We start from the raw sequence: 22,101 nt of genomic DNA, 5'->3' as shown, positions 1-22,101 counted from the left end.
ATACCCCTCCTCCAGCATCATAATACCCCTCCTCCACCCTCTAGCATGATAATACCTCTCCTCCATCCTCCTGCATCAAAATACCCCTCCTCCACCCTCCAGCATGATAATACCCCTCCTCCACCCTCCAGCATGATAATACCTCTCCTCCATCCTCCTGCATCAAGATAACCCTCCTCTATCCTCCAGCATCATAATACCCCTCCTCCATCCTCCGACATCATATCACCTCTCCTCCATCCTCCAGCACATCATACTACCCCTCCTCCAGTATCATTATTTCCCTCCTCCATCTTCCAGCATCATAATACCTCTCCTCCATCGTCCTGCATGATGATACCTCTCCTCTATCCTCCAACATCATAATGCCTCTCCTCCATCCTCCAGCATCATAGTACTCCTCCTCCATCCTCCAGCATCATAATACTACCCCTCCTCCAGTATCATTATTTCCCTCCTCCACCCTCCAGCATCATTATACCTCTCCTCCATCCTACAGCATCATACTACCCCTGCTCCAGTATCGTTATTTTCCTCCTCCACCCTCCAGCATCATTATACCTTTCCTCCACCCTCCAGCATCATACTACCCCTTCTCCATCTTCCAGCATCATAATACCTCCTCTCCATCATCCTGCATGATGATACCTCTCCTCTATCCTCCAGCATCATAATGCCTCTCCTCCATCCTCCAGCATCATAATACTCCTCCTCCATCCTCCAGCATCATAATACTACCCCTCCTCCAGTATCATTATTTCCCTACTCCACCCTCCAGCATCATTATACCTCTCCTCCATCATACAGCATCATACTACCCCTCCTCCATCCTCCAGCATCATAATACCTCTCCTCCCTCCTCCAGCATATTACACATCCTCCAGCATCAAAATACCCCTCCTCCAACCTCCAGCATCATAATACCCCTCCTCCAGCATCAAAATACCCCTCCACCACCCGCCAGCATGATAATACCTCTCCTCCATCCTCCTGTATCATAATACCCCTCCTCCATCCTCCAGCATGATAATACCTCTCCTCCATCCTCCTGCATCAAGATAACCCTCCTCTATCCTCCAGCATCATAATACCCCTCCTCCATCCTCCGACATCATATCACCTCTCCTCCATCCTCCAGCACCATCATACTACCCCTCCTCCAGTATCATTATTTCCTTCCTCCACCCTCTAGCATCATTATACCTCTCCGCCATCCTACAGCATCATAATACCTCTCCTCCCTCCTCCAGCACCATAATACCTCTCCTCCATCCTCCAGCATCATAATACCTCTCCTCCCTCTTCCAGCATCATATTACACATCCTCTAGCATCAAAATACCCCTCCTCCAACCTCCAGCATCATAATACTACCCCTCCTCCAGTATCATTATGTCCCTCCTCCACCCTCTAGCATCATTATACCTCTCCTCCATCCTACAGCATCATAATACCTCTCCTCCATCCTCCAGCACCATAATACCTCTCCTCCATCCTCCAGCATCATAATACCTCTCCTCCCTCCTCCAGCATCATATAACACATCCTCCAGCATCAAAATACCCCTCCTCCATCCTCCAGCATCATAATACCTCTCCTCCATCCTCCTGCATGATGATAACCCTCCTCCATCTTCCAGCATCATCATACCTCTCCTCCATCCTCCAGCATCATAATACCTCTTCTCCATCGTCCTGCATGATGATACCTCTCCTCCATCCTCCAGCATCATAATGCCTCTCCTCCATCCTCCAGCATCATAATACTTCTCCTCCATCCTCCAGCATCATAATACTACCCCTCCTCCAGTATCATTATTTCCCTCCTCCACCCTCCAGCATCATTATACCTCTCCTCCATCCTCCAGCATCATACTACCCCTCCTCCATCTTCCAGCATCATATTGCACATCCTCCAGCATCATAATACCCCTTCTTCAGCATCAAAATACCCCTCCACCACCCACCAGCATGATAATACCTCTCCTCCATCCTCCTGTATCATAATACCCCTTCTCCATCCTCCAGCATCAAAATAACCCTCCTCCACCCTCCAGCATGATAATACCTCTCCTCCATCCTCCTGCACCATGATAAGCCTCCTCTATCCTCCAGCATCATAATACCCCTTCTCCATCCTCCAGCATCAAAATAACCCTCCTCCACCCTCCAGCATGATAATACCTCTCCTCCATCCTCCTGCACCATGATAAGCCTCCTCTATCCTCCAGCATCATAATACTACCCCTCCTCCAGTATCATTATTTCCCTCCTCCATCCTCCAGCACCATCATACTACCCCTCCTCCAGTATCATTATTTCCCTCCTCCATCTTCCAGCATCATAATACCTCTCCTCCATCGTCCTGCATGATGATACCTCTCCTCTATCCTCCAGCATCATAATGCCTCTCCTCCATCCTCCAGCATCATAATACTCCTCCTCCATCCTCCAGCATCATAATACTACCCCTTCTCCAGTATCATTATTTCCCTCCTCCACCCTCCAGCATCATTATACCTCTCCTCCATCCTACAGCATCATACTACCCCTGCTCCAGTATCGTTATTTTCCTCCTCCACCCTCCAGCATCATTATACCTTTCCTCCACCTTACAGCATCATACTACCCCTTCTCCATCTTCCAGCATCATTATACCTCTTCTCCATCATCCTGCATGATGATACCTCTCCTCTATCCTCCAGCATCATAATGCCTCTCCTCCATCCTCCAGCATCATAATACTCCTCCTCCATCCTCCAGCATCATAATACTACACCTCCTCCAGTATCATTATTTCCCTACTCCACCCTCCAGCATTATTATACCTCTCCTCCATCATACAGCATCATACTACCCCTCCTCCATCCTCCAGCATCATAATACCTCTCCTCCCTCCTCCAGCATATTACACATCCTCCAGCATCAAAATACCCCTCCTCCAACCTCCAGCATCATAATACCCCTCCTCCAGCATCAAAATACCCCTCCACCACCCGCCAGCATGATAATACCTCTCCTCCATCCTCCTGTATCATAATACCCCTCCTCCATCCTCCAGCATCATAATACCCCTCCTCCATCCTCCAGCATCATAATACCTCTCCTCCATCCTCCAGCACCATTATACCCCTGCTCCATCCTCCGACATCATATCACCTCTCCTCTATCCTCCGACATCATATCACCTCTCCTCCATCCTCCAGCATCATAATATTGCTCCTCCATCGTCCTGCATCATAATACCCCTCCTCCAACCTCCATCATCATAATACATCTCCTCCATCCTACCGGCACATCATAATACCTCTCCTCCATCCTCCAGCACCATAATACCCCTCCTCCATCCTCCAGCATCATATTACACATCCTCCAGCATCAAAATACCCCTCCTCCAACCTCCAGCATCATAATACCCCTCCTCCAGCATCAAAATACCCCTCCACCACCCGCCAGCATGATAATACCTCTCCTCCATCCTCCTGTATCATAATACCCCTCCTCCATCCTCCAGCATCATAATACCCCTCCTCCATCCTCCAGCATGATAATACCTCTCCTCCATCCTCCAGCACCATTATACCCCTGCTCCATCCTCCGACATCATATCACCTCTCCTCTATCCTCCGACATCATATCACCTCTCCTCCATCCTCCAGCATCATAATATTCCTCCTCCATCGTCCTGCATCATAATACCCCTCCTCCAACCTCCATCATCATAATACATCTCCTCCATCCTACCGGCACATCATAATACCTCTCCTCCATCCTCCAGCACCATAATACCCCTCCTCCATCCTCCAGCATCATATTACACATCCTCCAGCATCAAAATACCCCTCCTCCAACCTCCAGCATCATAATACCCCTCCTTCAGCATCAAAATACCCCTCCACCACCCACCAGCATGATAATACCTCTCCTCCATCCTCCTGTATCATAATACCCCTTCTCGATCCTCCAGCATCAAAATACCCCTCCTCCATCCTCCAGCATGATAATACCCCTCCGCCATCCTCCGACATCATATCACCTCTCCTCCATCCTCCAGCACCATCATACTTCCCCTCCTCCAGTATCATTATTTCCCTCCTCCGCCCTCCAGCATCATTATACCTCTCCTCCATCCTACAGCATCATACTACCCCTCCTCCATCTTCCAGCACCATCATACTACCCCTCCTCCAGTATCATTATTTCCCTCCTCCATCGTCCAGCATCATTATACCTCTCCTCCGTCCTCCAGCATCCTCTATCTCTCTCAGAGTCGTTAGTGACCCTTCATTGTGGAATCCTCTGATTCCTGGTCTAATTGATTCCCAGTAGTGAATGTTGTGACACCTGCTGCCCTAATTAAATCCCACATGTTGCTTAACCTTTTCACACCCACTCCTCCTGATGAGCTGCTGTCAGCCTCCACGTGCTCCATATTTGCATTTCTGCAGATATCTGATTAATTTCAGACTTTGGCCTTTGCAGACACCAGTCCTGGTAAGTGATGATCCTTCAGACCTGCAGCCCTGAGGCTTCAGTCATTTTATTGTTCTGTGTGTCTTCTCTGTTAACTGTAGAACGTGAGTTTGATTCAGTCATGATGTAACTTGTTTATTCAGTCTGCTTTTTCTGGTATTAATGATGGATCGTCTTTCTGCTCCAAGCATTCACAGCCAGGAAGTAAAAGTTAGGACACAGACTCAGCCCGGCTGCTTTATATTCTGTTTCATTTTTATTGATCTAACCGTCTTAAACTCTCCAGATCTTAGTAAAAATATCCTTATCTGGTATGTTCTATGTGATCTGGAGCTCATAGATTCTCTCTCTGGTTTCTCTAAAGACTGCTCACATTAGACCCTGTGTGTTTGTGTGTTCACGTTTGTGTGTTTGTGTGTTCATGTTTGTGTGTTCATGTTTGTGTGTTTGTGTGTTCATGTTTGTGTGCTTGTGTGTTCATGTTTGTGTGTTTGTGTGACTTCCCATCAGCCCATGGCGTGTGAAGTTTTGACCCAAGCTTGAACTCGACGCTGACATTTACAAGGTCTTTACACTGCTGAGAGCGTTCTCCTTATTCAGGCAGCAGAACACGCTCCCTGGAGGGCACGCACACACACACATACACACACCCAACCATGTGCACACACACACCTAAGCACATACATTTCTGTACGGTTTGACAGAGAGCTAGACCCACACAGAAACACTCAAACACACACACACATGCCCATGCTCTGCACTGGTGGTTCATGGGGATGCTAGCTGATATTCCTCTAACCCTGTGTTCTCTCTGGTCTCCACCCTCTACCTGTGTGGCTGCAGCACACCTGAGAACGATCAGCACTCAAAGTGGAGGAGGGGCAGTTAGAGAGACAGGGGAGAGGAACATGCAGACAGAGGCACAGGGTGTCCTGTTTGGAGTGTACTGGTGTTTAAATAAAGTTTAGAATCCGTGTTGTTGTTTAGTCTGAATTATTCAGATGTTAAAGGTCCTCTCTCTCTCTCTGTCTCTCTCTCTCTCCCTCTCTCTCTCTCTCTGTCTGTCTCTCTCTCTCTCTCTCTGTCTGTCTGTCTCTCTCTGTCTCTCTCTCCCTCTCTCTCTCTCTCTGTCTCTCTCTCTCTCCCTCTCTCTTTCTCTCTGTCTCTCTCTCTGTCTCTCTCTCTCTCCCTCTCTCTCTCTCTCTCTCTCTCTCTCTCTCTCTCTCTCTCTGTCTCTCTCTCTCTCCCTCTCTCTCTCTCTCTGTCTCTCTCTCTCTCTCTCTCTCTCTGTCTCTCTCTCTCTCTCTCTCTCTGTCTCTCTCTCTCTCTCTCTCTCTCTCAGGTGTGGAGGCGGAGTTTCTGTCTGAAGCGGCTCCTTTGGTCATTTGGAGGCTGATCGAGGCCGTCGAGAAACACGGTGAGAAACAAACAAACAAAAAAAAAGACAATTAACTTAACATCACAGAATAAAGGTTAAACATCGGAGAGTTTGATCAGAGCCTTTCAACAGCTCTGTAGATAAAACTCATTCATTCCTCTGAGCTCTGCTGATGATGTCTACACCTGTGCTTAACTAGATCACCTGTGTTAAACTAGGAGATCACCTGTGCTAAACTAGGAGATCACCTGTGCTAAACTAGGAGATCACCTGTGCTAAACTAGGAGATCACCTGTGCTAAACTAGGAGATCACCTGTGCTAAACTAGATCACCTGTGCTAAACTAGATCACCTGTGCTAAACTAGGAGATCACCTGTGCTAAACTAGATCACCTGTGCTAAACTAGGAGATCACCTGTGCTAAACTAGATCACCTGTGCTAAACTAGGAGATCACCTGTGCTTAACTAGATCACCTGTGTTAAACTAGGAGATCACCTGTGTTAAACTAGATCACCTGTGTTAAACTAGGAGATCACCTGTGCTAAACTAGGAGATCACCTGTGCTAAACTAGGAGATCACCTGTGCTAAACTAGGAGATCACCTGTGCTAAACTAGATCACCTGTGCTAAACTAGATCACCTGTGCTAAACTAGGAGATCACCTGTGCTAAACTAGATCACCTGTGCTAAACTAGGAGATCACCTGTGCTAAACTAGATCACCTGTGCTAAACTAGGAGATCACCTGTGCTTAACTAGATCACCTGTGCTAAACTAGGAGATCACCTGTGCTTTACTAGATCACCTGTGTTAAACTAGGAGATCACTTGTGCTAAACTAGATCACCTGTGCTAAACTAGGAGATCACCTGTGCTAAACTAGATCACCTGTGCTAAACTAGGAGATCACCTGTGCTAAACTAGATCACCTGTGCTAAACTAGGAGATCACCTGTGCTAAACTAGATCACCTGTGCTAAACTAGGAGATCACCTGTGCTTAACTAGATCACCTGTGTTAAACTAGGAGATCACCTGTGTTAAACTAGATCACCTGTGTTAAACTAGGAGATCACCTGTGCTAAACTAGGAGATCACCTGTGCTAGGGTGCTGTTATTACTGGAAAAGTCCAAATATCTAAAAACACAGGAAAAGTGGAGCGCCATCCTCTCTTAATGTCATTGTTCAGCTGCACAGTGATGGTAAATAACGGTTAAATCAAAGGTGAATCAGGCCGTTGATCATTCATTCATTCACAGGTGTTTTAATAAATCCAGACGGTCTGTCCCATAACAGGTGAATAAATAAAGAGTTCATATCCAGGCCATCACTTTCTAAACTCATTATCAGGGTCCTGGAGCCTCAGCACATCACTGAACATCTCTGTTAGTCACCATTTACATCAGCTGATCTCAGCCTGGAGGAGCTCACACACCGCTGACTTCTTCTCCTTCCTCCTCTCCTACCTCCTCTCCTTCCTCCTCTCCTTCCTCCTCTCATCCCTCCTCTCCTTCCTCCTCTCGTCCTTCCTCTCCTTCCTTCTCTCCTCCTTCCTCTCCTCCTTCCTCTCCTTCCTCCTCTCCGTCTTCCTCTCCTCCTTCCTCTAATTCCTCCTCTTCTCCTTCCTCCTCTTCCTCCTCTCCTCCTTCCTCTCCTTGCTCCTCTCCTTCTTCCACTGCAGGTTTCAGCAGAGAGGGTCTGTATCAAGCTCCTCCAGCATGCAGCGGCCCTCCAGAGCTCAGACAGGCCCTAGATTCAGGTAAATACCTCAGGTGTGATTAAAAATGGAGATTATGCTGTTAGGATACTGTAAAGTAGCTTACAACACCAACACCAATCATAAAGGCCACTCTGGCAGCTTTTACGGAGAAATCCATCAGTGGAACAGAAATGCTGTTTAACTGTTTAGTAAAGACTCGTGATGGACAGGTGAGCCACACGGCTCAGTCTCTGTTCAGCTTCAGGTTGTTTACAGATAACGTCACAGCAGAGAACTCCAGACCAGGGAGCAGGACAGTAGATGTCATTCTTTAATGTCTAGAAAACATTCCATCATTGCCTCTGCAGATGATGTCTTTCTTTAATACCTAGACAACATTCCATCCTTGCCTAGTTAATTGATGTCTTCTTTAATGTATAGACAACATTCCATCCTTGCCTGTGTAGATGATGTCGTTCTTTAATGTCTATGGAAAGATTCCATCCTTGCCTCTGCAGATGATGTCTTTCTTTAATGTCTAGACAACATTCCATCCTTGCCTCTGAAGTTGATGTCTTCTTCAATGTCTATAGAAAACATTCCATCCTTGCCTAGTTATTTGATGTCTTTCTTTAATGTCTATAGAAAGCATTCCATCCTTGCCTCTGTAGATGATGTCTTTCTTTAATGTCCATAAAAAACATTCCATCCTTGCCTCTGTAGATGTATTTCTTTAATGTATAGACAACATTCCATCCTTGCCTCAGTAGATGATGTCTTTCTTTAATGTCTAGAGAAAGCATTCCATCCTTGCATCTGTAATTGATAACTTTCTTTAATGTCCATAGAAAACATTCCATCCTTGCCTCTGTAGTTGATTTCTTCTTCAATGTCTATAGAAAAATTCCATCCTTGCATCTGTAGATGATGTCTTTCTTTAATATCTAGACAACATTCCATCCTTGCCTAGTTAATTGATGTCTTCTTAAATGTCTAGAAAAAAATACCATCCTTGCCTAGTTAATTGATGTCTTCTTTAATGTCAGTGGAAGAAGTTCCATCTCTGCCTGTGTAGATGATGTGGTTCTTTAATGTCTATGGAAAAGATTCCATCCTTGCCTCTGCAGATAATGTCTTTCTTTAATGTCTAGACAACATTCCATCCTTGCCTCTGCAGTTGATGTCTTCTTCAATGTCTATAGACAACATTCCATCCTTGCATCTGTAGATGATGTCTTTCTTTAATATCTTGACAACATTCCATCCTTGCCTAGTTATTTGGTGTCTTTCTTTAATGTCTATAGAAAGCATTCCATCCTTGCCTCTGTAGATGATGTCTTTCTTTCATGTCCATAGAAAACATTAAATTCTTGCTAGTGTAGATGATGTCTTTCTTTAATGTCTATAGAAAGCATTCCATCCTTGCCTCAGTAGATGATGTCTTTCTTTAATGTCTATAGAAAGCATTCCATCCTTTATCTGTAATTGATAACTTTCTTTAATGTCCATAGAAAACATTCCATCCTTGCCTCTGTAGTTGATGTCTTTTTTTGATGTCCAAAGAAAACATTCCATCCTTGCCTCTGTAGTTGATGTCTTTCTTTAATGTCCATAAAAAACATTCCATCCTTGTCTCTGTAGATGTCTTTCTTTAATGTATAGACAACATTTCATCCTTGCCTCTGTGGATGTATTTCTTTAATGTCCATAGCAAACATTCCATCCTTGCCTCTGTAGATGTATTTCTTTGATGTATAGACAACATTCCATCCTTGCCTCTGTAGATGATGTCTTTCTTTAATGTCCATAGAAAACATTCCATCCTTGCCTCTGTAGTTGATGTCTTTCTTTAATGTCCATAGAAAACATTCCATCATTGCCTCTGTAGATGATGTCTTTCTTTAATGTCTAGAAAAAATACCATCTTTGCCTAGTTAATTGATGTCTTCTTTAATGTCAGTGGAAGAAGTTCCATCTCTGCCTGTGTAGATGATGTCTTTCTTTAATGTCTATAGAAAACATTCCATCCTTGCCTCTACAGATGATGTCTTTCTTCAATGTGTAGACAACATTCCATCCTTGCCTCTGTAGTTGATGTCTTTCTTTAATGTCTATAGAAAACATTCCATCCTTGCCTCTGTAGTTGATAACTTCCTTTAATGTCTATAGAAAACATTCCATCCTTTTCTCTGTAGTTGATGTCTTTCTTTAATGTCCATAGAAAACATTCCATCCTTGCCTCTGTAATTGATGTATTTCTTTAATGTCCATAGAAAACATTCCATCCTTGCCTCTGTAGTTGTTGTCTTTCTTTAATGTCCATAGAAAACATTCCATCCTTGCCTCTGTAGTTGATGTCTTTCTTTAATGTCCATAGAAAACATTCCATCCTTGCCTCTGTAGTTGATGTCTTTCTTTAATGTCCATAGAAAACATTCCATCCTTGCCTCTGTAGATGTATTTCTTTAATGTATAGACAACATTCCATCCTTGCCTCTGTAGATGATGTCTTTCTTTAATTTCTATAGAAAACATTCCATCCTTGCCTCTGTAGATGATGTCTATCTTTAATGTCTAGCCAACATTCCATCCTTGCCTTGAGCTTTGATGGACTAACGTTAGGTCATCATGATCCAGACCTGCTGTCCTTCACTGCCTGACCACCAGCTGACCTCTTGGTCATGTGACTTCTGACCTCCGTTGGTGCCAGAGGCTGCATAGGGGATTGTTTTGGCTGTATGTCCAGCAGTAGTAGGGTTCCATCCTCTCCAGAGCTCTTTTTAATGATTGGCTGTGCAGCAGGCTGTGCAAGGTGTGACTTTATAACATGTTCAATAAAGTAGACCCACACACGTGCTGCTGGAACAAGACCAGGACTTCTGATTGGTTTAGGTGTTCAGTTGGCCTAAATGCATTACAGTCATTGTTGTCTATGGAGACACATTCTACATGAATTCTTCTGGGCTGGTTGCGATCCCTCCCTGTCTGCATACTGGTACTGGGGTCTTTGTAGGACCCTGTGGTATGAATGTCTGAACTGTCTGAAGCTCACAGTCAAAAAGACTCAGCAGGCTGACTGATAGGTCTAATGATACAGACATGTTTGTGAGTGTTGTTTTGTGCAGTGAAAGTCCCTCAGAATCTCAGTGAGCAGGTGTAATCTTCATTGCTGTCAATAACAGCTAACTACTATTGCCACAGGTGTCTGTGGACCATCAGCTGGAACTCTGCAGCCCCATCCCAGGTCTTACTCCTCATGTTTTAACCATTAAACCCCCTGCTGAAACCGCGTCTGCTCCTCTCATACTTAGGCTGAGCTGAGCTCAGGTCCCTCCCAAAAAAGTTCTCGGAGTTTGAGCTGCTGAAGTTCATCTTTTACTCCACCAGGGAGAGCTCTGACTCCGTTCTTTATTTTGGGAGGAGGAGAGGAAGTCACAAAATCAGAGAAGGGTGGGCGAGAGAGAGGGAGAGAGAGGGAAGGAGAGGAAGACACAAAATCAGAGAAGGGTGGGCGAGAGAGAGGGAGTGAGAGGGAAGGAGAGGAAGACAAAATCAGAGAAGGGTGGGCGAGAGAGAGAGAGAGAGGGAAGGAGAGGAAGACACAAAAACAGAGAGGGATGGGTGAGAGAGAGAGAGGGAGAGAGAGGGAAGGAGAGGAAGACACAAAAATCATAGAAGGATGGGTGAGAGAAGGGAAGAGAGAGGGAGAGAGGTAGACACAAAATCAGAGAAGGATGGGCAAGAGAGGGGGTGAGAGAGGTGAGAGAGTGGGAGGGTCTGTGGACAGGGCTGCAGTGCTGTTTGATTTGAACAAGGTGATTTTAGAGCAGAGTTTTGATCAGGCCTGATCTGATTGGACGGTTATGTAGATGATAATATTAGAGGCCAGGTCTGACATCACTGCTTCCCCATTGGATCGTAATATTAATTCTGTAGAGCTGACCTCTGAGGGAGCAGAGACACCTATGATGCTAATCAGACATAACAACATTAATCCGTGGATGATAATATGGAGGAACCATGAGATGGACACTAGAGGGCACTAAAGGTTCCCTACCTGGGGTAAACTGAGGCTGTAGTAAAGTGTAAATGTGGCAGTTAGCCACCTGAGAGCACCATCGAGAGGGAAAGAGGACTGACACAACCCCAGTAGTACTCTGGATGTCCTTGTATATTACCAGATACATGAATAAAAAATCTGGTGGAGAAGTAACAAAGTCCAAACCTAGGGGGAGCAGAGGGCAGATGTGGAGACTGAGAACAGCCTACAGTGCTGACTGGGAAGGTAGTAGACATGAGCCCCTGCTCATGCTGGCCAAAAATCCACTGCTAGTTCCTGGGCATATCACCAGAGGTGAAAGGGCCCAGATAAAAGGGAAGCTGTAGAACTCTAGGGTTTACAGAGAACAGTCAACCATCTCTAGATTTACAGAGAACAGTCAACCATCTCTAGATTTACAGAGAACAGTCAACCATTTTGAGATTTACAGAGAATGGTCAACCATCTCTAGGGTTTACAGAGAACAGTCAACCATCTCTAGAGTTCACAGGAAACGGTCAACCATCTCTAGAGTTAACAGAGAACGGTCAACCATCTCTAGAGTTTACAGGAAACGGTCAACCATCTCTCAATTGACAGAGAACGGTCAACCATCTCTAAATTTACAGAGAACAGTCAACCATCTCTAGAGTTAACAGAGAACAGTCAACCATCTCTAAATTGACAGAGAACGGTCAACCATCTCTAAATTTACAAAGAACAGTCAACCATCTCTAGATTTACAGAGAATGGTCAATGATCTCTAGAGTTAACAGAGAATAGTCAACCATCTCTCGAGTTTAGAGAGAACGGTCAACCATCTCTAGAGTTTAGAGAGAACGGTCAACCATCTCTAGAGTTAACAGAGAACGGTCAACCATCTCTAGATTTACAGAGAACGGTCAACCATCTCTAGAGTTTAGAGAGAACGGTCAATCATCTCTAGGGTATACAGAGAACGGTCAGCCATCTCTAGAGTTTACAGGAAACGGTCAACCATCTCTAGAGTTTACAGGAAACGGTCAACCATCTCTAGAGTTTACAGGAAACGGTCAACCATCTCTAAATTTACAGAGAACAGTCAACCATCTCTAGAGTTAACAGAGAATGGTCAACCATCTCTAGAGTTTACAGGAAACGGTCAACCATCTCTAGAGTTAACAGAGAACAGTCAACCATCTCTAGAGTTCACAGGAAACGGTCAACCATCTCTATAGTTAACAGAGAACAGTCAACCATCTCTAGAGTTTACAGGAAACGGTCAACCATCTCTAGAGTTTACAGGAAACGGTCAACCATCTCTAGAGTTTACAGGAAACGGTCAACCATCTCTAGAGTTTACAGAGAACAGTCAACCATCTCTAAATTTACAAAGAACAGTCAACCATCTCTAGATTTACAGAGAATGGTCAATGATCTCTAGAGTTAACAGAGAATAGTCAAACATCTCTAGAGTTTAGAGAGAACGGTCAATCATCTCTAGGGTATACAGAGAACGGTCAGCCATCTCTAGAGTTTACAGGAAACGGTCAACCATCTCTAGAGTTTACAGGAAACGGTCAACCATCTCTAGAGTTTACAGGAAACGGTCAACCATCTCTAAATTTACAGAGAACGGTCAACCATCTCTAGAGTTAACAGAGAAAGGTCAACCATCTCTAGAGTTAACAGAGAACGGTCAACCATCTCTAGAGTTAACAGAGAAAGGTCAACCATCTCTAGAGTTAACAGAGAATGGTCAACCATCTCTAGAGTTAACAGAGAACGGTCAAACATCTCTAGAGTTAACAGAAAACGATCAACCATCTCTAGAGTTTACAGGAAACGGTCAACCATCTCTAGAGTTTACAGGAAACGGTCAACCATCTCTAGAGTTTACAGAGAACAGTCAACCATCTCTAAATTAACAGAGAATGGTCAACCATCTCTAGAGTTAACAGAGAACGGTCAAACATCTCTAGAGTTAACAGAGAATTGTCAAACATCGCTAGAGTTAACAGAGAACGGTCAACCATCTCTAGAGTTAACAGAGAACGGTCAAACATCTCTAGAGTTAACAGAGAACGGTCAAACATCTCTAGAGTTAACAGAGAACGGTCAACCATCTCTAGAGTTAACAGAGAACGGTCAAACATCTCTAGAGTTAACAGAGAACGGTCAACCATCTCTAGAGTTAACAGAGAACGGTCAACCATCTCTAGAGTTAACAGAGAACGGTCAACCATCTCTAGAGTTAACAGAGAACGGTCAACCATCTCTAGAGTTAACAGAGAACGGTCAAACATCTCTAGAGTTAACAGAGAACGGTCAACCATCTCTAGAGTTAACAGAGAATGGTCAAACATCTCTAGAGTTAACAGAGAATGGTCAACCATCTCTAGAGTTAACAGAAAACGGTCAACCATCTCTAGAGTTAACAGAGAACGGTCAACCATCTCTAGAGTTAACAGAGAACGGTCAGCCATCTCTAGAGTTAACAGAGAACGGACAACCATCTCTGGAGTTTACAGAAAATTTGAGTATCGACTGCGTATCCCCAGTCTCAGAGTACTTTATTGAACTGTTTTCATAAAGGCAGGAATTCTCCTCCCTGCCTTTTGACTTGTGATTTTTTTAAGATAATATAAATGATATAAATTAAAAAATTATAATAATGCTGATTCAGACGGGATTAGAGGGCCAACAGCAGACATGATGGACAGGTTCTGCTGGAGATATCTCCTGACCCTTTTTCTGTTTTTGCAGGAACTCAGTGAATGTTCACATCAAGCTTCAGGAGCAGAGCTAGCCTAGAATAACACACACACATTAAAGACATACATCTACATAACACCACACGTAGATGTAGAGTAGCACACACCTGGCGTGTTGTGGCTCTGTGTGAGGTCAGCACGGGGCCAAAGATATGCACATACTCAGAGACACTGACTGAAAGGGGCTGACATGTGGGCACTCAGAGGAATTTAGCATGCAGGCTTGACACGCACATGCACATATATGCAGAGACAGAGATGGGGCTGCATGGGACCAACTGCACACACATTATGGTGGAAAATGCAGAGAAACGCGGCCGCTGACATCCCAGCGTCACGGTGGTTTTGTGTGAGCAGGCTAACAGACACAGACAGATCCTATGGAATATATATGAAAAGAGCCAGCATGGCAGCAGATCGGAGCTGACATGTGACCGCGAGCTTTCAGGAACACACACAAAGGAGTTGGGTTTGGAAGTGGCGGGCAGAGATGACGGCGTGGTCAAGGTGAAGACGTATGGTGAACAAAGGTCAACATGTCAGTATGATGATTTATCAGGACAGACAGGACTATATCTGACTAAGAATACCTCTACCTGCTCTCTGCAGAAAGATTTTTATTCAAACAGGAAGCTACAGAAACAAAAACTCAGCTAACTCTCCTGTGCGCTGATATTCAGCTCGTCTTTATGTAACCGACATTTTAAAATCCTACTAACAGCTGAGCATGCTTTAAAACACTGTGGTCAAATAACAAACACTCCAACAAATAAAGGAATGCTCGTGCAAAAAGATAGACGTACTTAGAAGCTTATATTTAACCCTAAGACTAAATACTAAAGAGGACTAGGATTTAGTTGCATTTGCAGGACTGGTCAGAGTAAATTTGCATTATGTCATGTTGTGGAAATGTTTAGGAACCCTGACGCTCAGCTATCCCCAGTGTTCATTTCATCTACTAAAATATTCATCTGCTGCCCTTTTGCCATGAAGAAGACTAGGCTAAGACTAGCTAAAGCATTTGCAAACGCTTGTTTTTAAAAGCGCTATATAAATGTAGTTGTTAAAACAGATCTTTGCTGATGAAAAAGTGAAATATCAGTGGAGTTTTTGATCTACACTGTGGGTATAATCAGTAAAACCTACCAGAGATGGCTAGAGAAAATCCAAGCTGTCAGTGTTTTCATCTGTGCTTTAAATCAGTATGAGTTTATCAACAACTTGAATGATACTTGTGTAAATTTGACAGTGTCTCTAATTAGATTAGTTCAGAGAGGCTTTCAGACAAAAGTAAAGACCTGAGGTTTAGTTTTTATCAACTAAAACTCTAAAGTCAATACTGAATAAAACGGCATTTTAGGGCCGGGTTCAAATTTAAATAGCAGTACAGCTGACCCACAAGTCTCGTTTAATTGATCGTATGAACTGAAACAGAACTCTACGACTCTGCTGAAGAGTTAGTCTCAGGTATGATACCTGTGGACTTGGGAATAGAACACAGAAACTATGAATATGACCATGCTCAAGAGCAGAGTACTTATTATAAGGTAGATGTAAATTAAAGAGCTTACATCTCCTGTCTCATTAAAACTGTTGGATTCATTCTAAAATCAATGAGTGTCATCTGGTTAGTTTTCTCCTGTAAATTCCAGGAAGCGAGGCCTCTGACAGGTCATGTTAGATATATAATTCAGTAATGTTCTGGCGGTAGTTTGGCCTGTGTGACAATCCTGAATGCTGTGATCTAACATCACCCAACATAGCCTCATATACCACCCAACACAGCCTCATATACCACCCAACACAGCCTCATATACCACCCAGCACAGCCTCATATGCCACCCAACACAGCCTCATATACCACCCAACACAGCCTCATATACCACCCAGCACAGCCTCATATGCCACCCAACACAGCCACATATACCACCCAACACAGCCTCATATACCACCCAACACAGCCTCATATACCACCCAGCACAGCCTCATATGCCACCCAACACAGCCTCATATACCACCCAACACAGCCTCATATACCACCCAACACAGCCTCATATACCACCCAGCACAGCCTCATATGCCACCCAACACAGCCTCATATGCCACCCAACACAGCCTCATATACCACCCAACACAGCCTCATATACCACCCAACACAGCCTCATATACCACCCAGCACAGCCTCATATGCCACCCAACACAGCCTCATATACCACCCAACACAGCCTCATATACCACCCAACACAGCCTCATATACCACCCAGCACAGCCTCATATGCCACCCAACACAGCCTCATATACCACCCAACACAGCCTCATATACCACCCAACACAGCCTCACATACCACCTAACACAGCCTCACATACCACCCAACACAGCCTCACATACCACCCAACAAAGCCTCAGTAACCACCCAACACAGCCACATATATCACCCAACAAAGCCTCATATGCCACCCAACACAGCCTCACATAACATCAAACACAGCCACACATACCACCCAACACAGCCTCACATACCACCCAACAAAGCCTCAGTAACCACCCAACACAGCCACATATACCATCCACACAGCCTGGTATACCACCCAACACAGCCTCATATACCACCCAACACAGCCTCATATACCACCCAACAAAGCCTCATATGCCACCCAACACAGCCTCACATAACATCAAACACAGCCACACATACCACCCAACACAGCCTCACATACCACCCAACAAAGCCTCAGTAACCACCCAACACAGCCACATATACCATCCACACAGCCTGGTATACCACCCAACACAGCCTCATATACCACCCAACACAGCCTCATATGCCACCCAACACAGCCTCACATAACATCAAACACAGCCACACATACCACCCCACACAGCCTCATATATCACCCAACACAGCCTCAAATACCTTCCAACACATCCGTTATATACCACCAAACACAGCCTCACATACCACCCAACACAGCCTCATGTACCACCCAACACAGCCTCATATACCACCCAACACAGCCTCATATACCAACCAACACAGCTACACATACCACCCAACACAGCCTCATATACCACCCAGCACAGCCTCATATGCCACCCAACACAGCCTCATATACCACCCAACACAGCCTCATATACCACCCAACACAGCCTCATATACCACCCAACACAGCCTCACATACCACCTAACACAGCCTCACATACCACCCAACACAGCCTCACATACCACCCAACAAAGCCTCAGTAACCACCCAACACAGCCACATATACCATCCACACAGCCTGGTATACCACCCAACACAGCCTCATATACCACCCAACACAGCCTCATATACCACCCAACACAGCCTCAAATACCTTCCAACACATCCGTTATATACCACCCAACACAGCCTCACATACCACCCAACACAGCCTCATGTACCACCCAACACAGCCTCACATACCACCCAACACAGCCTCATATACCACCCAACACAGCCTCATATACCACCCAACACAGCCTCAAATACCTTCCAACACATCCGTTATATACCACCCAACACAGCCTCACATACCACCCAACACAGCCTCATGTACCACCCACACAGCCTCAAATACCACCCACACAGCCTTATATACCACCTAACACAGCCTCAAACAACACCCAACACAGCCTCAAATACCACCCCACACAACCTCACATACCACCCAACACAGCCTCACATACCACCCAACACAGCCTCATATACCACCCAACACAGCCTCATATACCACCCTACACAGCCTCACATACCACCTAACACAGCCTCACATACCACCCAACACAGCCTCACATACCACCCAACAAAGCCTCAGTAACCACCCAACACAGCCACATATACCATCCACACAGCCTGGTATACCACCCAACACAGCCTCATATACCACCCAACACAGCCTCATATACCACCCAACACAGCCTCATATGCCACCCAACACAGCCTCACATAACATCAAACACAGCCACACATACCACCCAACACAGCCTCACATACCACCCAACAAAGCCTCAGTAACCACCCAACACAGCCACATATATCACCCAACACAGCCTCAAATACCTTCCAACACATCCGTTATATACCACCCAACACAGCCTCACATACCACCCAACACGCCCTCATATACCACCCAACATGGGCTCATTTATCAACCAACACAGCCTCAACCAACACCCAACACAGCCTTTAATACCACCCAACACAGCCTCTAATACCCTCCACCACACCATCATATACCACCCAGCACAGCCTCACATACCACCCAACACAGCCTCAGTAACCACCCAACACAGCCTCATACATCACCCATCAGAGCCTCATATACCACCCAAAATGTCCTCATATACCACCCACACAGCCTCAAATACCACCCACACAGCCTTATATACCTGCCAAAACACAGCCTCAAACAACACCCAACACGCCCTCAAATACCACCCAACACAGCCTCACATACCACCCAACACAGCCTCATATACCACCCAACATAGCCTTAAATACCACCAACACAGCGTCAAATACCCTCCAACACAGTGTAATATACCACCCAACACAGCCTCACATACCACCCGACGCAGCCTCATATACCACCCATTACAGCCTCACATATCACCCAACACAGCCTAATATACCACCCAACACAGCCTAATATACCACCCAACAAAGCCTCACATTCCACACAACACAGCCTCACATACCACCAAATACAACCTCAAATACCACCCGAAACAGCCTCATTTACCACCAAACATAGCCTCACATACCACCCAACATGCCCTCATATACCACCCAACATGGGCTCATTTATCAACCAACACAGCCTCAACCAACACCCAACACAGCCTTTAATACCACCCAACACAGCCTCTAATACCCTCCACCACACCATCATATACCACCCAGCACAGCCTCACATACCACCTAACACAGCCTCATATCCCACCCAACACCGTCTCATATACCACCCAACACAGCCTCACATACCACCCAACACAGCTTCATATACCACCCAACACAGCCTCATATACCACCCAGCACAGCCTCATATGCCACCCAACACAGCCTCATATACCACCCAACACAGCCTCATATACCACCCAACACAGCCTCACATACCACCTAACACAGCCTCACATACCACCCAACACAGCCTCACATACCACCCAACAAAGCCTCAGTAACCACCCAACACAGCCACATATATCACCCAACAAAGCCTCATATGCCACCCAACACAGCCTCACATAACATCAAACACAGCCACACATACCACCCAACACAGCCTCACATACCACCCAACAAAGCCTCAGTAACCACCCAACACAGCCACATATACCATCCACACAGCCTCATATACCACCCAACACAGCCTCATATACCACCCAACACAGCCTCATATACCACCCAACAAAGCCTCATATGCCACCCAACACAGCCTCACATAACATCAAACACAGCCACACATACCACCCAACACAGCCTCACATACCACCCAACAAAGCCTCAGTAACCACCCAACACAGCCACATATACCATCCACACAGCCTGGTATACCACCCAACACAGCCTCATATACCACCCAACACAGCCTCATATGCCACCCAACACAGCCTCATAACATCAAACACAGCCACACATACCACCCACACAGCCTCATATATCACCCAACACAGCCTCAAATACCTTCCAACACATCCTCATATACCACCAAACACAGCCTCACATACCACCCAACACAGCCTCATGTACCAACACAGCCTCATATACCACCCAACACAGCCTCATATACCAACCAACACAGCTACACATACCATCCAACACAGCCTCAAATACCATCAAACACAGCCTCAAATCACAACCAACACAGCCTCATATACCACCCAACACAGCCTCATATACCACCCAACACAGCCTCATATACCACCCAACACAGCCTCACATACCACCTAACACAGCCTCACATACCACCCAACACAGCCTCACAAACCACCCAACAAAGCCTCAGTAACCACCCAACACACCCACATATACCATCCACACAGCCTGGTATACCACCCAACACAGCCTCAAATACCACCCAACACAGCCTCAAATACCACCCAACACAGCCTCAAATACCTTCCAACACATCCTCATATACCACCCAACACAGCCTCACATACCACCCAACACAGCCTCATGTACCACCCAACACAGCCTCACATACCACCCAACACAGCCTCAGATACCACCCAACACAGCCTCATATACCACCCAACACAGCCTCACATACCACCAAACACAGCCTCATATATCACCCAACACAGCCTCACATACCACCCAACACAGCCTCATGTACCACCCACACAGCCTCAAATACCACCCACACAGCCTTATATACCACCCAACACAGCCTCATATAACACCCAACACAGCCTCAAATACCACCAAACACACCCTCACATACCACCCAACACAGCCTCACATACCACCCAACACAGCCTCATATACCACCCAACACAGCCTCATATACCACCCTACACAGCCTCACATACCACCTAACACAGCCTCACATACCACCCAACACAGCCTCACATACCACCCAACAAAGCCTCAGTAACCACCCAACACAGCCACATATACCATCCACACAGCCTGGTATACCACCCAACACAGCCTCATATACCACCCTACACAGCCTCATATACCACCCAACACAGCCTCATATGCCACCCAACACAGCCTCATAACATCAAACACAGCCACACATACCACCCAACACAGCCTCACATACCACCCAACAAAGCCTCAGTAACCACCCAACACAGCCACATATATCACCCAACACAGCCTCAAATACCACCCAAATCCGTTATATACCACCCAACACAGCCTCACATACCACCCAACACGCCTCATATACCACCCAACATGGGCTCATTTATCAACCAACACAGCCTCAACCAACACCCAACACAGCCTTTAATACCACCCAACACAGCCTCTAATACCCTCCACCACACCATCATATACCACCCAGCACAGGCTCACATACCAACCAACACAGCCTCAGTAACCACCCAACACAGCCTCATACATCACCCATCAGAGCCTCATATACCACCCAAAATGTCCTCATATACCACCCAAACAGCCTCAAATACCACCCACACAGCCTTAAATAACTGCCAAAACACAGCCTCAAACAACACCCAACACGCCCTCAATTACCACCCAACACAGCCTCACATACCACCCAACACAGCCTCATATACCACCCAAGCCTCATAGCCTTAAATACCACCAACACAGCGTCAAATACCCTCCAACACAGTGTAATATACCACCCAACACAGCCTCACATACCACCCGACGCAGCCTCATATACCACCCAAGACAGCCTCACATACCACCCAACACAGCCTAAAATACCACCCAACACAGCCTAATATACCACCCAACAAAGCCTCACATTCCACACAACACAGCCTCACATACCACCAAATACAACCTCAAATACCACCCGAAACAGCCTCATTTACCACCAAACATAGCCTCACATACCACCCAACATGCCCTCATATACCACCCAACATGGGCTCATTTATCAACCAACACAGCCTCAACCAACACCCAACACAGCCTTTAATACCACCCAACACAGCCTCTAATACCCTCCACCACACCATCATATACCACCCAGCACAGCCTCACATACCACCTAACACAGCCTCATATCCCACCCAACACCGTCTCATATACC

The 22,101-nt window shown here is 45.8% G+C and overlaps 1 protein-coding gene across 1 annotated transcript in view; it reads left to right on the top strand.

Annotated features, from left to right (window-relative positions):
• Positions 1-22,101, top strand: part of pik3r3b (phosphoinositide-3-kinase, regulatory subunit 3b (gamma)) — a 284,418-nt gene that overhangs the window by 96,464 nt on the left and 165,853 nt on the right. Inside the window, exons 2-3 of the mRNA XM_041790986.1 lie at positions 5,814-5,888; positions 7,530-7,607. Of these exons, the coding sequence (XP_041646920.1) occupies positions 5,814-5,888; positions 7,530-7,607 (153 nt within the window). The remainder of the gene's footprint in view (positions 1-5,813; positions 5,889-7,529; positions 7,608-22,101) is intronic.

The sequence above is a fragment of the Cheilinus undulatus genome, linkage group 7 (genome assembly GCF_018320785.1).
Source record: "Cheilinus undulatus linkage group 7, ASM1832078v1, whole genome shotgun sequence".
Taxonomy (NCBI): Eukaryota; Metazoa; Chordata; class Actinopteri; order Labriformes; family Labridae; genus Cheilinus; species Cheilinus undulatus.
This window is presented reverse-complemented; position numbering and strand designations above follow the sequence as displayed.